Source organism: Calypte anna, chromosome 19, assembly GCF_003957555.1.
Source record: "Calypte anna isolate BGI_N300 chromosome 19, bCalAnn1_v1.p, whole genome shotgun sequence".
Classification (NCBI taxonomy): Eukaryota; Metazoa; Chordata; class Aves; order Apodiformes; family Trochilidae; genus Calypte; species Calypte anna.
Window position 1 is genome coordinate 6,289,338 of NC_044264.1, and position 14,383 is coordinate 6,303,720.

At 58.0% G+C, this 14,383-nt stretch overlaps 1 protein-coding gene across 1 annotated transcript in view; it reads right to left on the minus strand.

The window, feature by feature from the left end:
• The window catches only part of RTN4RL1 (reticulon 4 receptor like 1), a 28,747-nt gene extending 15,794 nt beyond the window's left edge, over positions 1-12,953 (minus strand). Inside the window, exon 1 of the mRNA XM_030462457.1 lies at positions 12,928-12,953. Coding sequence (XP_030318317.1) covers positions 12,928-12,940 — 13 coding nt within the window. The 5' untranslated portion in view covers positions 12,941-12,953. The remainder of the gene's footprint in view (positions 1-12,927) is intronic.
• Between the last annotated feature and the right edge of the window lie 1,430 nt (positions 12,954-14,383).

The following is a 14,383-nucleotide window of genomic DNA, read 5'->3' on the forward strand; positions in this document are numbered from 1 at the left end:
GCACCCTGAGCTCTGCTGCCCTGAGCTCTCCAGGGCTTCACCCTGCTTCCCAGATGGGCAGCTGGCTAAACACAGAACTGGAGAATCCCAGACTGGTTTGGGTTGAAAAGGACCTTAAAGACCATCTGGTCCACCCTTCTGCCATGGGAAGGGACACCTTGGTTGCACCAAGCCCCATTCAACCTGGCCTTGAACACTTCCAGGAATGTGGCAGGCACAGCTCCTCTGGGCAATCCAGGCCAGGCTCTCACCACCCTCACAGGGGAGAATTTCTCCCTAAAATCTCACCTAAATTTCCCATCTTTCAGCTTAAAACCATCCCCCCTTGTCCCATCACTCTAGGTCTTTGTCCAAAGTCCCTCCACAGCTTTCCTAGAGCCCCTTCAGGCACTAGGAGGTGGTCTAAGGTCTCCCTGGACCCTTCTCCAGTTTGCACAGCCCGAACTTTCTCAGCCTTCTCCAGCTCTTGCATCAACCCCATAGCTTTCTCTGGACTCACTCCAACATCCCCCCATGAACTGAGGAGCCATGGCATGAGCAGAAGCAGCAGCCAGTGACACGTGGTGATGGCTGCAGCAGGACCTGCTGGAGCAGACCATGTCCCCAAACCCCAAACCTGAGGCCAGGACAGACAAATAGTGTTGAGGGCTCATTGGGATAGCTGGCATTTGGCTTTTAGCATCACCTCCATCCATCGAAGCCAAACAGGATGGTGGGACTCTAAATGTTTGCTTGGTGGCAGCTTTTGCCACTGGTTTTGAAAGCATGAGGAGGTTTGTGCTGGGATAACATGGTGTGTTAGAGGGGTCTGCACTACAGGACGTTCAGTCAGAGCCCCCTTGGACTTACTAGCAGTGGCTGCTGAGGAAAACAGAACATCTGGACCTGCATCTGCTCAGCCTCATGCTCACCCCAGGCGGGGAGAGGCTGCAAATGAGCTGATGGAGATGGGAAGAGAGAGGAGAAGTGGGGAGTAGGGGGGAGGCACAGCTGGCCCCACCAGTCACCTCTCCTCTCTGCATCCCAGCTCCATTTGCAGATTTATTAAATCGAGAGCCAATTTCGACATCATTTCTTTCAAGCAGCTCCACCTCGCAGGTGTGCAGAATTTATTTGAGATAAAGAAAACTATTACAGAGAGACAGCAATCTTCAAAGACCACCTCAGAGACCTGAGAGAAATAAAAACACTAGCCCGTGCAAATGTGCAATTAAGTTTCAAAATACTCGTGCTCCATGAAAAACTCCTTCCCTGCAGAGAACAGGCCTTTAAGGTAATTTTCCAAAACCCTATTCAGCATTCACTCAAAAATGCCTTTTTAAAACAACATGTGATTTTTTCCCTCTCTGCTTTGCTCCTCCTCTCTCCTCCCCACGCTCACTCCATCAGTCCCAGGTGGGACCCAGAGCTCCAGTGAGTACATGGCTCCTCCCCATTCATCACTGTTTCTGGGGCATGGGGGGGTTCTGTCCATGCAGGTCCAGCTCTATCCCATCATGTCAGATCCACAGACTGGGAATTTTTAGAGTTTATTACTCAAGGAGAGCACAATACCAGCCCGGTTGTGCCTTGGATGAGTTTGCTGACTGTTCCCACCTCTGGATCTTTGCATCCCATATTCATGGGTCACTCCCTGCTCGGTGATTAATTAAAAATGCATAATTAACCTGTGGAACGTACTGCCACTAGGTTCCGGGGAGGCCAGGAGCTTAGTGGGATTCGGGGGAGGATTATAAGTTTAAATGGATAATGAGAACATCTGCTGGTACATTAGCAGGGATCATGAAGAATTAGGGAGAAGAGCCCAGCTTGCTGCTGGGGCAGGATGCAGGGGGGCACCCCTGGGGCCAGATCAAGGGGGACATCGCTGGGCCAGCCTCTCGTATGGCCAATGTGCCCATGCATGCTTGGAGAGCAAGTTTTGTGGGCAAGCAGGGGTCTGTCACCATGGGACTGGTTGCTTTGAAGCTGGAAGTGGCCACCTGGGACAGACAAAGGTCAGAGTCCCCAACCCAGCAGCTGCCTTTTGTATCTGGGGCCTGGTGGGGTGCCGGGGTGTGGCCCTGACCCTACAGGACACCCTAATAAGCTCATAGTGTCATTAAGCTCCTGTAAACAACAGCATGCTTGCAGGAAAGAAGGGCTTTGCAGATCATCTGTGCAGCTGTAGGTGAGACCAACAGTGATGGCACGGGACTGACAAGCCAAGGGAAGTGCAGAAGATGCATGGCTAAGCCTCAGCCAAGCTAGACACAGGGCATACTCCAGCTCCAGGACACACAGCCCATGGAAAGAACAGTTGCTGAAGTTCTTCAGCCTCCAAACACCATGTGGCTCCCAGATATGAGCCTGGCATAAACCCTTCTGCCCATTGCAGCAACCTCCATCCACCTTCATCCAGTTGAGAGCTGAACAACCCCAACTCTCTGTCTGTCTCCAGAGCAGAGGTGCTGCAGCCCTTGGAGCATCTCCATGGACTTCCTTCAACAGCTCCATATCTTTCTTGGGTTGAAGACTGCAGAACTAAACATGGTTCTGCAGGTGAGGTCTTACAAGAGCAGAGTAGAGGGGGAGAATTAGAAGAGCTGAGGACTCTTGACAAGGTTGCCAAAACCTGGGGGTATCCCAAGCCCTTCACCTGGTGCCACAGTCAGGACAACACCAGGTCCCCAGCACAGCTCCAGCTTTTCAGCAACTTGGAGCAAGGAGAAACATTCCCTGCCTGGGGTAGATACTGGAGCCCAGAGGATGCTCAGCCCTCCTGGTAGGACCCAGGACATTGTCCTCTTGCAGCATTTAGGAGGTAACACCACAGCAAGATGGGGCAAACAGAGGCATTTGGGGTGTCATGGCCCCCCCTTTGGCTTCACTGCCAATCCCCCAGGACCAGGTGGCTGCAGCACATCGTGCTCAGCCTGCCGAGTGTGGAGGGGACCTGCTGGGTTGGGGTTAATCTCGTTGTCACACTTTCCCTCCTTCTTGCTGGCTCGGCGCGCTTTGACCCGCTGTGAAATTGTGGCCAACAGCACTGAATATTTTAAGAGCAGCAATGCAGTCATGGCCGTGTGGCGGAGCAGCAAGGCAGGTTGGGAGTGGGGCTGGGCCCTTTCCTCCCCACCCCCCTCCACCCCCCTGCCTCCTCTTCCCTGCCACCGCCAACCCATTAGCACAGTTCAGGGAAACCTAAAAAATTCAAAAGACACTGAAATATGCAGCATTTTGCTCTCTCTGGAAATGACGCGCTTTGCTTCCCAGATGCTCCCGAGTCGGAGGTTGTAAATAAGCAGCTTCATGGCACTGGGGGTGTTGGGGAGTGGGCTGCGTGCTGCTGCAGAGCCCAGGCTGGCACCCCAACCCCTGTCCCCTGGCTGGGGATACATCCATGCTCTCAGGCTGGGGATAGCCCTGTGCCTGCCAGGCAGCAGTGCCCACCCTTGCTAGGCTGGTGTGGAGGTACTGGACATTAAAGACTGTCACCCTTCCATCCTCATCTTCTGTCCCTTTCCCCGTGGGACATCCCCTCACCACATCCCTGCTCCCCTCGGCCAGCCAGGATGTGGATGCCGCAGGACCTGACGCAAAATCCTGTCCTCAGCACTTCTGCTATCTGGGGCACGGCAGAGCAGCAGCGGCGAGGAATTAAAAAAAAAAAAAAAAAAAAAAAAAAAAAAAAAAAAAAAAAAAAAAGCCCTATTTGCAAAAACCTACCAAAAATGAGGAGCTGAAGCCTGAAGCCTGAACCCTGAGAGATGGGGTAGCTGTGAGGACTGGTCTGGGACCACTGGAACTGAGAGCAAGAGCAATGATAGGGGAGCATCATCTGGACCAGGACACGCTTTGCCACCTGACGTGTCCCCAAAGTGCTGCCCCAGGGCTCAATACCCCATCAGGAGTGACACTGGGACACTTTTGCATTCAAGTCTTAAGAGGGCAGATTAATCGCCATGTGCTGGATCTGTCACGCGCAGGAATATATATTCTCAGAATTTACAAGTAGTTCTGTCTGAGAAATAAACAACCAGAGATAAAAATTACATTGTCACTGTGCAGGTGTGATCAATGGAAGAGACAAGTCCCCAGAATGCCGGCAAGATGCCACCAGCACCACCCGCCTAGGGAGGACCAGTGCCCAGAAAATCCTTCAGTAGGTCAGGGAAAAACTTCAGCAATCCCAGCCCATCGTGTCCTTATCCCAAAGCTCAGGGAAGGTGGTGACAGCCACTCTGGCCATTCCCAAGTGGGGAAGATGCTGAACCCTGCAGAAAATAAAACTGGATATGGGGGAGCATGAGAAGCACTCATGAAGCAGCAGTGGGAATTATGGCTGGGACAGAGCAGACAGCTCTAGGGGATTCAGCCCCCAGGTCATCTCCATGTAAAACCTTCCTGGGCCTCATCTCCAGCCCCCAGCACTCTTCTCCAGCATCTTTCCAAGGTCAGTGATGGGCAGAAGGAGGAGCTGGGCAGGCAGCAGGCCCCAGGGACCAAGGTGTGAGGAGGATTAATGGGATTTACACCATGCTCCTTTCTACTTTGATTTCTCCATCTTCCTCTACTTCCCATGGCTGCACTGGCTTTGGCCGGGCTTGTCACAGTGTCCCAGAGCACATCGCTCCTCGAGGTCACTCTCCTCCTTGGGGAGGAACAGACTCCTTCATAGCTTAAATCTGAAGTTGCACTGAAAGCAATAAAAAAAAGACCCTTGTGGATTCTCTCCTCAGTTTTCAGTATCGGAGGAGCCAGGATCCAGCTTGACCTGCCAGGATGGAGATCCCAAAAGCAGTGAGGGCAGCCCGGCAGCCAGTCCCACAACTGCCTTCAGTCTATAAATAAACTGGAAGCAGCTGGTGGAGCCTCTGCTGAGCTGGTCCTCGGGATTTATCCACATAGCTCTACCTTATCAGCCACGCTTTTCACAAGCACTTAAATTCAGGAGGAAAAGGAAAAAAGTGAAATCAGATAGAAATGCAGGTCTGTTTGCTGTTTTCTCCAATGAAATGGTTCTGGGTAAACAGCAGACGCCTTTGATGAAATCCCAGCAGGCTTAAACAATAAAGCTGGTTACAAACTCAATCTGGTGCAGATATCAGATCTGAAATTGTTTCAAAAAACATGTCAACATTTTCTAATGCTGCTGCAAAACTTCCTCGGCACCTTGCCACAAGGATGCGTCTGTGACACAGGACACTGTCCCAGCTGCCACCGGGCTTCCCATGGGAAGTCCTGCCCTGACACCTCTGTGTCCCCCCTCCTGCCTGGAGATGCCTGAGCTGCAGGAAGATGCTTGATATCACCTTGGACACATGAGATGGTCCCCAGGTCCCACTAGGTAAGGACCTTCCCTGCTCCATGCTCAGGGTGGATCAGGTTATTTCCAGCTGGAAATCCAGATGCCATCCTCAAGAACAGCCTGGCCGGGGCTTTGGGGTGCTCCATCCCTGCATGCTCTGCACCTGCTGGGTCTCCTCTTGTCCTGTCCCTGGGACAGAGCTTGGCTCTGGGTTCATCCCAGGAGTCCCCAAGGACAATTGACTTTTCCACAGTTTGCAAAGTGCTAATGGTGGCAGAGAAACGCAGACAGTTGCTCCTCTTGATTTTTCTCTCCAATTTGCCATCTTTGCATCATGCTGGGAAACCAGCCACCACCTGGGGCAGGATGAGGCCAGGTGAGGACAAATGGGTCCATCTGATGGCGTGCCTGGCTGGAGACATGGCTGGCTCCCTCTCTGACACCCACGATGCAGGTTGAGGAGCACCACGGGGACTTGGTGTGGTGGAGGTGGGCTGCGTGGGGGCCATGGGTGATTTGGCAGCTCCTGTTCATGAGTGTCCCTCTGTTAGTATCAGAGCAACAGGGACCATCTGCACTTGGAAAACACGTGGGTGGGAGCAGGATGAGGCAGGTCCCACGTTGGCATCACTGGAGGAGAGTCTGCCAGCTGCCCCACACCAGTATGTTCTGAATGGCATCACTGCCTGGGGGATCTGGGGATACCAGAGGACACAAGTCCCCAAGGGAGATGAAGGCGGTGGGAAAAGAGGCTGCTAAGGAGGAAAAAGCTGGTCTGGTCACATCAAGACTGGGGACAGCGTCTTGGTGCTGATTATGAATCTGGTACCAGGTTAGGGGGTGTCTGGGACCCCCACTGGCTCCATGCCCCCATCCACAGGGGACCTGCTCCCTGAGTGCTGGCACAGACACCAGCATTCTATGTTGGATCCAGCCCTTCACATGCCTCACCCTGCACCCCTGAAGATCCCCCAGCCCAGCACCAACACCTGACAAAACTCATGTCCTGTGTGGCAGCAGGACAAGGGAGGGAGCAGCAGAGTCAAAGAGAGGATAAAGGGGATGCAGGAGAGGAAGAGCAGGGCAGAAGGAGGGGGCTCTGGGGGACACGAGGGGAGCTGAGCCCCATGTCTGATGCAGCACAGGCAGGGGGGGACATGAGGGCCCTGACCCCTCTGCAGAGGTTGCCTTCACCATCGATCCTTGCTGCACTCAGGCTCATTAGGGCCCGGGAGCTGCTGCGAGCGGCTGGCAGAGGAGACAGACGGGGGGAGCACTGCCGTGGCTCCCTGGATCGTATTAAATATTTACTTTGTTTTGTTTTGTTTTTTCCCAGCTATATTGATCAGAGATGGGGGGGGCAGAGGGAGAGGAAGGGAGACGGTCAGATGCTGGGAGAGAAGAGCAGAGGCAATGGCTGAGCAGCAAAAAGGGAATAGATCCTGCCAGGGTGCTCCCAAAAGCTGCATTCCCTCTCCCGGGGGACACCCGGCACACCCCACCCCCTGCAGAGCTGCTCCCTCTGGAGCCATTCATCATCCATTCTCCCCTCCAGAGTCAGGATGGGCATCACCAATACAGGAGGGTGCTGCAGTGAGGTGGTCCCATCTCAGTGACTCAGGACCCCCACACCAGCCCCACCTCAAGGGATGCAGGACGAGGGGATGCCCAATGCGGTGGCACTTCATGGCAGACGATGTCCCCCTGCCACGGGTCGGGAGGTGACCCCCACAGCCAGGCTGGGCCCTGGCAGTGGCCAGGCAGTCGGTGCTGTTTCTATTTCGAGAGGAGCTCTACTGGAAAAGGAACAAAAGCCGAGGGAAGCTATAAATAGTCACCTCCTTCACACCAGCGCCTCCTCCGCCCCAGCATCCCGCAGCCGGAGGGAGGGCCCCGTGATCTGCCCCCCTGCTCCGCCCTGCCATCAAACCCCCCCTTATTTGGGGGTCAACATACCCATCTGAAAACCAGAGAGAATAAAGAGCTAGGGAATATTTTGTCTCTGAAGCTGAAGCAGTTCTGGCACAGCGGTTTGCCAAGTTGCCCGGCAGCTCTACCCGGCTCCTTGAGGCTTTGCTGCTTCCTGTCTGGGCTCTGGACACACAGACCCCTCCCCTGGGGACCGATTCACCCACCCTGGGCTGGTCCTCTCACTCCAGCACATCCCTCCCTGGCCCTGGCTGCGGCTGGCGGGGAGCAGGGCGAGCCGAGCAGCTCGGGCAGACCTACTTTCAAGGCTTTAATCCTTTTTGCTTAAAGGGTCTTTTTTCTTTTTTTTCCCCTCTCCTTTTTTTTTCCCTTTTCTTTTTTTTTCCTTTTTTTTTTCCCTTTCCGCGCGGCAAAGATGGGGTCTGATCAGAGGAGAGACGCAGGGAGCTGACAAGCAGTGGAGTACGGAGAGAAAGGAGAAAGAAATACATATTTATTACCCTCAATTATTAAAAAATAGATAGCAGCAGATCTTAGGCCCTGGCAGAGGCACTGCGGAGCCGTTTGTCTGAGGACTATTTTGTTTTTTAAATTCCATTGAAATTATAATACACCAGGCTTGTTAGCGCAAACACCCCAGCACATTCCTGCCGTGGGGAGATCATCCTGGCCCTTCTCCCAGCTCCGGAGTGCTGCCCTGGGGGTGGCTGTATCCAGCACCCCATGGGCTGCTGGATTTGCCAGCAGAGCAGCTCGGGCTGGCAGGAGCTGGCAGATGATGCAGACAGCAGCCTTCACACCTTTCTGCCTTCAGACCAGGGGTTGGAGGGGCTCTGTCCTGCTCAAGCACATCCCCATGACCAGGTCCTCATGGATGCTCATCTGGGCAAAGGTTTTGTGGGATGAGAGCTCACGCAGGCCATGGCAGGGCTTGTCATGGTGCCAAAAAGCACTGGGACATCCTCTGTACATGAGAATGGGCTTTGCACCCCCTGGCAATGTGGGGGTCCCATGGCCACGGAGCTGGGGTTTCCCCCAGCAAACGAGTGCAAACACAGATGAGGGGGTGGCGAGAAACGTTCCCAAGTACAACACACGGGTTTGGCGAAGCTGCTGGCACCTCCCCTCGGCTTGCAGGGCTGCCTGGGTGAGGAGCCCTGACAGCACAGCAGCCAAACCCCCTTCTGCTGCTGCTCCCCGGTGAACACTGGATGTGGCTTCCCCATGCCATGGTGATGCTGGGACTTGGGGGGCATGTGGAACATCTTGGATACCCTCCAGCTCTGGTACCCTGCTCTTCCCATGGCAAGGCACCATCGGGATACCATGGATCTCTCCGGGGGCAAAACTGTCTTGCTGGCCAGGAGATACGTGGCTCCCAGTGTAACTGTTTTTCAGTACTGGGAGTCACTGGGATGGTCACGGCACCACCGACCCAGACAGGAGCATGAAGAAAATCCGCTCACCAAAACCAGGCTGGCTCTGAGCCGCCTTGCCAGCGCCTCCGGGAAGCAAGCAGCCGGCGGGCACATGTGCTGTTAAAGAGGAAAAGCAGCTTTCTGCAGCAAATGGAGCATTTTCTGCTTAATAACCCCCCAATCCTAATCTGCACAAAGAAGATTGCCCCCCGCATCTCCCTGTCCTGCATCTGCTGCTCACCGCTGCCTGCACTTCAACACACAGGCTGGTACCTGGCATGTGCCATGCCCTCTGTAAAAGGGGCAGGAGAAGGGACCAGCAGCTGAGGAGGGAGGAGATGCCCGGCGCTGGGCGCAGGCGGTTCCTCCGTCAGCACTGAGACTCCATCATTTGTCATCAGTAAAAAATAATATTCCTAAAAGTGTGTGTGTGTCCCCCCACCCCCCGATCGCAGGGCTGCGGGTTTCCATGGCGATGCCGTTCCGCAGGGATGGTACGGGGGATCGGCTCTTCCTCAATTTGGGAGGTGGGACATGGCACCAACATCCAGAGAGGGGAAAGCATCAACCAGAGGGACATGGGGCCCAGCCAGACTCCCCTCCTTGGGCTTGGGCAGCATCACCCAAAATGTCAGGGACAGCACACGCTTGCAAGAGAGGACAAAGATGCTCCTGCATCCCAGTTGTGTCCCTGGGGCCGTGCCCTGCATCCCCTGCCCATGCCAGTACACAGACCCCTGGTTCCTCCTTGTTTAACCCCACCAGTGTCCTGCTTTCCCCCAGCCCCACAGCTATGCCAGCCCCTGCTCTTAAATCAGACCTCAGACTCCTTTGGGGGGTCGGGGCAGCACCTCAACTGCCCCACCCCATTGAGATCCCAAACGATGGCCAACACTGCTTGAGTGCCGGCACCTTGCCTGCCTGCTGCCTTCTGCCTGCTGCTCCACCAAAGAGCTTTTAAAGACATAATCTGCTGTTAATAACCAGAGTTTATACCAAATGCAACTAAGCCCTGGAAATGCACTTTGCAAAAAAACCCCAAGTTTTTGGCTGTTTAGGGGGGGGGGCTGAAGCAGCTCCTGGAATGGACATGGAGTGGCGTCACCCAAGGGTGCCCCAACATGGGGCATGGGTGGGATGGGTGGCTGTACCCAGTGATGCAGGGCTGAAGGGGTGGTGGCCGAGCTCTCCTCTGCAAGGGGAGTTTTGCCTCCATGCTGCTTTGGGTCTCATCAGTGGCACAGCTGGGAGCTGGGAACTCCCAAAGGGACCCCTCCAGGGACATTCAAGTAAGACATGGCCTTGATTTCACCTGACCACCACCATGTCCCTCCAGGCTCCTGTGGTTCCCTGTCTGGTTTTTGCCTTCAGAAAGTGTTATAGCAGCAAGAGCAGTGTTCAGCAGCCCAAGCCCCTGTCCAGTCCCAGGGCAACACCATCCCACCCCCAGCCTCATCCTGCAAAACCCAGGAAACCCACTGCCCTCAGCTCCAGTACCTCCAGGTGCCTTGGGGAAAAGTGGGTGTGAAAACACACCGGGAAAATGCATATTTTTACGTCTTCCCGGCAGGTTTTCCGCTGTTTTTAGGGCAGCACTTTGAGGCCACCTGGAGTGTCACCTGCAGCCTCAGGCACCCAGATGGGATCACGGGGCGCTGGGTGCAGCACTTTGGGTAAAAGGTGGGAATAACATTTAGCTGAGCATGGCCGCAGCTCTGGCCCTGTTGGGCTCTGTCAGTGCAGGTCACCGAGTGGCGACAGCTCCTTCACATCCTGGCTCCGGGTCTCGCCTGGCCAAGCTCCCCTCACTCCCCCCACACCACCGCAGGGACAAGCCCAGGCCCCATGCTGACTGTCCGTCCGTCTGTCCGTCCCCAGCTTCACCAGGCAAAGAGACCTTGTGGCTTCCTCTCAGCTCTTTAGGAAATTAAACTTTTATAAGCAGAAATGTTTCTGGGCTCTCAGCTCCCCGGCACAGGAACCGCAGCCCAGCCTGTGCTTTCACCCTGCCCTGCCGGCTGCTCCCCTGCAGCGAGGGACGGGGCTGGATGCCCCGTTGATGGGCTGAGCAATGGCAGGGACAGAGACGTGGCTGCCCGTGACCTTGGTGTCATCCTTGAGCTGAAAATCTTCTTCTCCTGCGCTGCTGGTGTTGTGCTCCTGCCTGCAGCCACCTCGGGCAGGGTGCACAGCACAGGCACCGGCCCCACCGACACCCTCACCCAGGTTGGTGCTGTCACCCACTGCCACGCTGGTGGGGTTCCGGTGCCTAAAATCCACCTGGGTGTCTGGTGTTCCTGTGTATGGAGCTCACAGGTGCAGGAGGCCCAAAATGCCCCTGGACATCGGTGCCACTGCCCTGGTTGTGCTGCTTCTGCCCTCCCTGCTGCAAACCTCTGGCAGAAAACACCTTTTCCTTGTCTGCTACTGTGCATGAAGCCCCACGAGGGACTACACAGCGATGCTTCCCAGGGGGACATCACCCAAGCCCTGCCACATCCCGCAGCCCAATCCCAGTTCCAGGCAGCAGGACAAGGAAGGCTGTGGCAGTGCCACCATCATCCTGCGCTCCCTCCCACCCGCACAGCTTGATGTTGCCACGTCCCTCAACAAAGCAAGCCGCCCCCAAAACCCACCGAGGGGTTTTTGCCCCAGCCCCATGTCCCGGTGGCAGCTCTCCTCGTTTCCTCGAGAACCCCTCTCCCATGGGGTGTCCCCTCCGCACCCGCCTTGGGGCAAATGCTGGGGACTGGGACGCCCTGGCTGGGGACACCTGGCCACAGCGAGATGGGGAGGGGAGAGCCTCTGGGCGGGATGGAGGCCGCCTCTAACTGCCTGTTGAATTATTCAGGAATGGCATTAACTTATAAATGAGTGTGTTTGACTGATTTTGTGGTTGATGTACAGATAAATTCTAATGAAAGACAGCTACAAGATTTTAAATTATTAATTAGACTGCCACTTAACAAAGCCTATTTGGCACTCTATTTCCTTGCTTAACAAGACAAAAACTTTAAGAATAGGTTTTGCATTAGCCCACAGGCTCTTCAATTTCCATTTTGTTTTTCTAGCTCCAGAAATGAAAGCTGTACATCTTGACCTTAACAGGCTACCCCAGGTGGGATGCAACCCTGCCGCCAGCCCCGCCGCCTGCCTCTGCCTCGGGCTCCCCGTTTTCCAGCCTGAATGATGCTTTTCCTCCAGCCAGCAGCACCGGAGCTGGGAACCGGGGCTGCTCCGAAGGCTCGGGGTTTATCCTCCAGATTGCCATCCCGGATGGGATCATAGACTAAACAAAGCCGAGACGGGAGCCGGAGAATGGAGCATCGGGAGTGCGAGGCTCCGCAGCCGCAAGGTGACATTCCACCCCCCAGTGGGAAAAAGCATCCCCAGGAGCGGCAGTGGGGGCTCTGCCCTGCCCGGGGGTCTGCACCCCGATGTGTGTGGGGGGCTGCGGGTGCGGTACTGGCACCTTCTCCTACTGTCGGAGCCTCGCCGGAGAGGGCATGAGGTGGTGGTGGGGAGGGCTGGGCTGGAGGCTGCGCGGCCGCCCCCTCCCTTGGGTGTGGAACAGGAACAGGGGGTGTCCGGCCAGGGTCAACCCCCCACGGCACCGCTGTGCCCAGCATCTCCTCAGCACTGTCCCCGGCACAGCAGAGCCGGGGGTCCTGGTCCCTCTAGCCTCCCCCCCGTCCATTTCGGACCCCCTGGGAAAATTAGCTTCTCCCCTCGCTGTGATGTCAAAAAGCTCCCCTATGATGTCCCAGGCGGTTGCCATGGAAATAACGTGATGTCACAGCGGAGAACAATCTCCTCGGGGGGGCGAAACGGGACGGCTCTCCCCAACTTCTCCGGTGAACCCCCCGAAACCCCCGCTGAACCCGGTTTCTCCTCCCTCGCCCCGGGGGACGAGCACCGACCTCCCCGGGACCCGCCGTGCCCCCGGCGCCTCGGAACCCGCCGTGCCCCGAGGTGCCCCGCAGCTGCCTCCGAGACCCGCCGTCCCCCGGTGCCCGCGGGACCGCCCGCATCCATCCCCAGTGCCCGCGGGACCCGGTGCTTGCTTTGCCCCCCCGCGGTTCCTCCCAGTCCCCCTCTCGCCGTCGCCCTATGTTGCCGGTGCCGCTCCCCGGGGATCCCGGGGATGCCCGAGCCTCGGTGGCAGCGGAGGTACCGGTAAGGCGGCGGCAGCGGGGGGCGCCCGGCGGCGCGGCCCCAACTTCGGCGGGGAGAGAAACTTCGGGGCACCGGTGCCCGCGGTAGCCGGTGCCCTCCCGGTGCGGCGCTCACCTTGGCGGAGCATCTTGGAGCCGGGGCGGGCGCGGTCTCCCGGAGGCGGCGGCGGCGGCGGCGCTTAGAGCCGCGGGCGCGGCGGCGGCGAACGGTAACGGCGGCGGCAGCGGTGGCTGCTGCTGCACCGGGAACGCGGAGCCGGGGCCCGGGCGAACAGCCCCCGCGGGGGCATGGCCGGCCGAGCCGCAGCGGCACCGGGGAGCGCCGGCCGCGCCTCTGCCCGTCGCCCGTCCCGCCGCCGGCTTTTAGGGGGGGAGCCGCCCCCTCGGGGCTGGGGCCGCCGCCGCCCCCCACCCCCTCGGGCCGAGCCTATAAAGGGGTGCCCGGTGCCGGTGCCGCGCTGCCTGCAGCGGCGGGCAGGGCTGGGCAGGGCGGGGCGGGGCAGCGACGGGGCGGGCAGGGCTGGGCTGGGCTGGGCGAGCCCGGCCGGGCCCCCCCCTTCCTCCGCCGGCGCCGCCGCCTCTCCCGCCTCCCGTGGACAGTTCGTGAAAGTGCTGCTGCTCCCGTTACCCGCGCCGGCACCCCCGGCCCCGGCCCCGACCCCCTCCGCCACACCGGGGCTTGCTGTCCAGCGCCGTTCCCACCCGGGGCTCTGTGGTCCCTCCGGGACCGGCTGTTACCGCTGCCCCATCGTCTTCCCCTCCATCCTCCCCGGTGTCCCGGTATCCCACCGGGGCTCTGCCGCCCCCCCGCGCCTGTCGAAGTCCCGGTTGAATCAGCTGTCTCCTCTGTACCTCCTGCCCAGCACCGTTCCTACCGCCTCCTGGGGATTTTCCGGCCCCACCGTCCCCTCCGGCTTTTATCCCCCCCCCCTCGGGACTCGGTATCCCGCCGTGGACCCACCAACCCATCGTGTCCCCGGCTGTCCCCTCCGTCCCGGCATGGTCCCTGCTGCTCCCCAGGGTCCCTGCGACTCCCTACGGTGCTCTCCACTTCTTCATCCCCTCTGCCCTATCGGGTCCTTCTATCCCACCGAGGTCACTGATAACCCACCGGGAGCTCTGCTGTTCCCTCTGAACCCCGGTTCCGGTTGTCCCCTGTGTCCCTACCGGGGTCCCTCCTGCCCACTGGGACCCCGCTGCCCCCGGGCTGTCCCGGATGCCCCTGGGCGGTCTCTTCTGCCCTTCGGGCATCCGTCCTATCCCACCCCTCTCTGCCCCACAGGGGTTCCCGTTATCCCACTGGGAGCGCTGCTATCCGCACTGCCCCGTCGGGATCCCCGGGTGTGACGGGGTGGTGGTGCTGGTCCCTGCTACCTCCCCGGTCCTCTGCCGCCCTCAGGGGTCTCCACTCTCCCCGAGCCCCGCTTGGCACGGACTTTTCTTCTTTTCGGCGACACAGATGAGGGGGTGGGTCCAATCCCCCGCCACCGTGACAAGAGCCCCGCTGCCCCAGCCTTAACGGGTGGTCCCCCGGGGCGGGGGGGTGTGGGGTCCGTAAGCACCGAGACGTA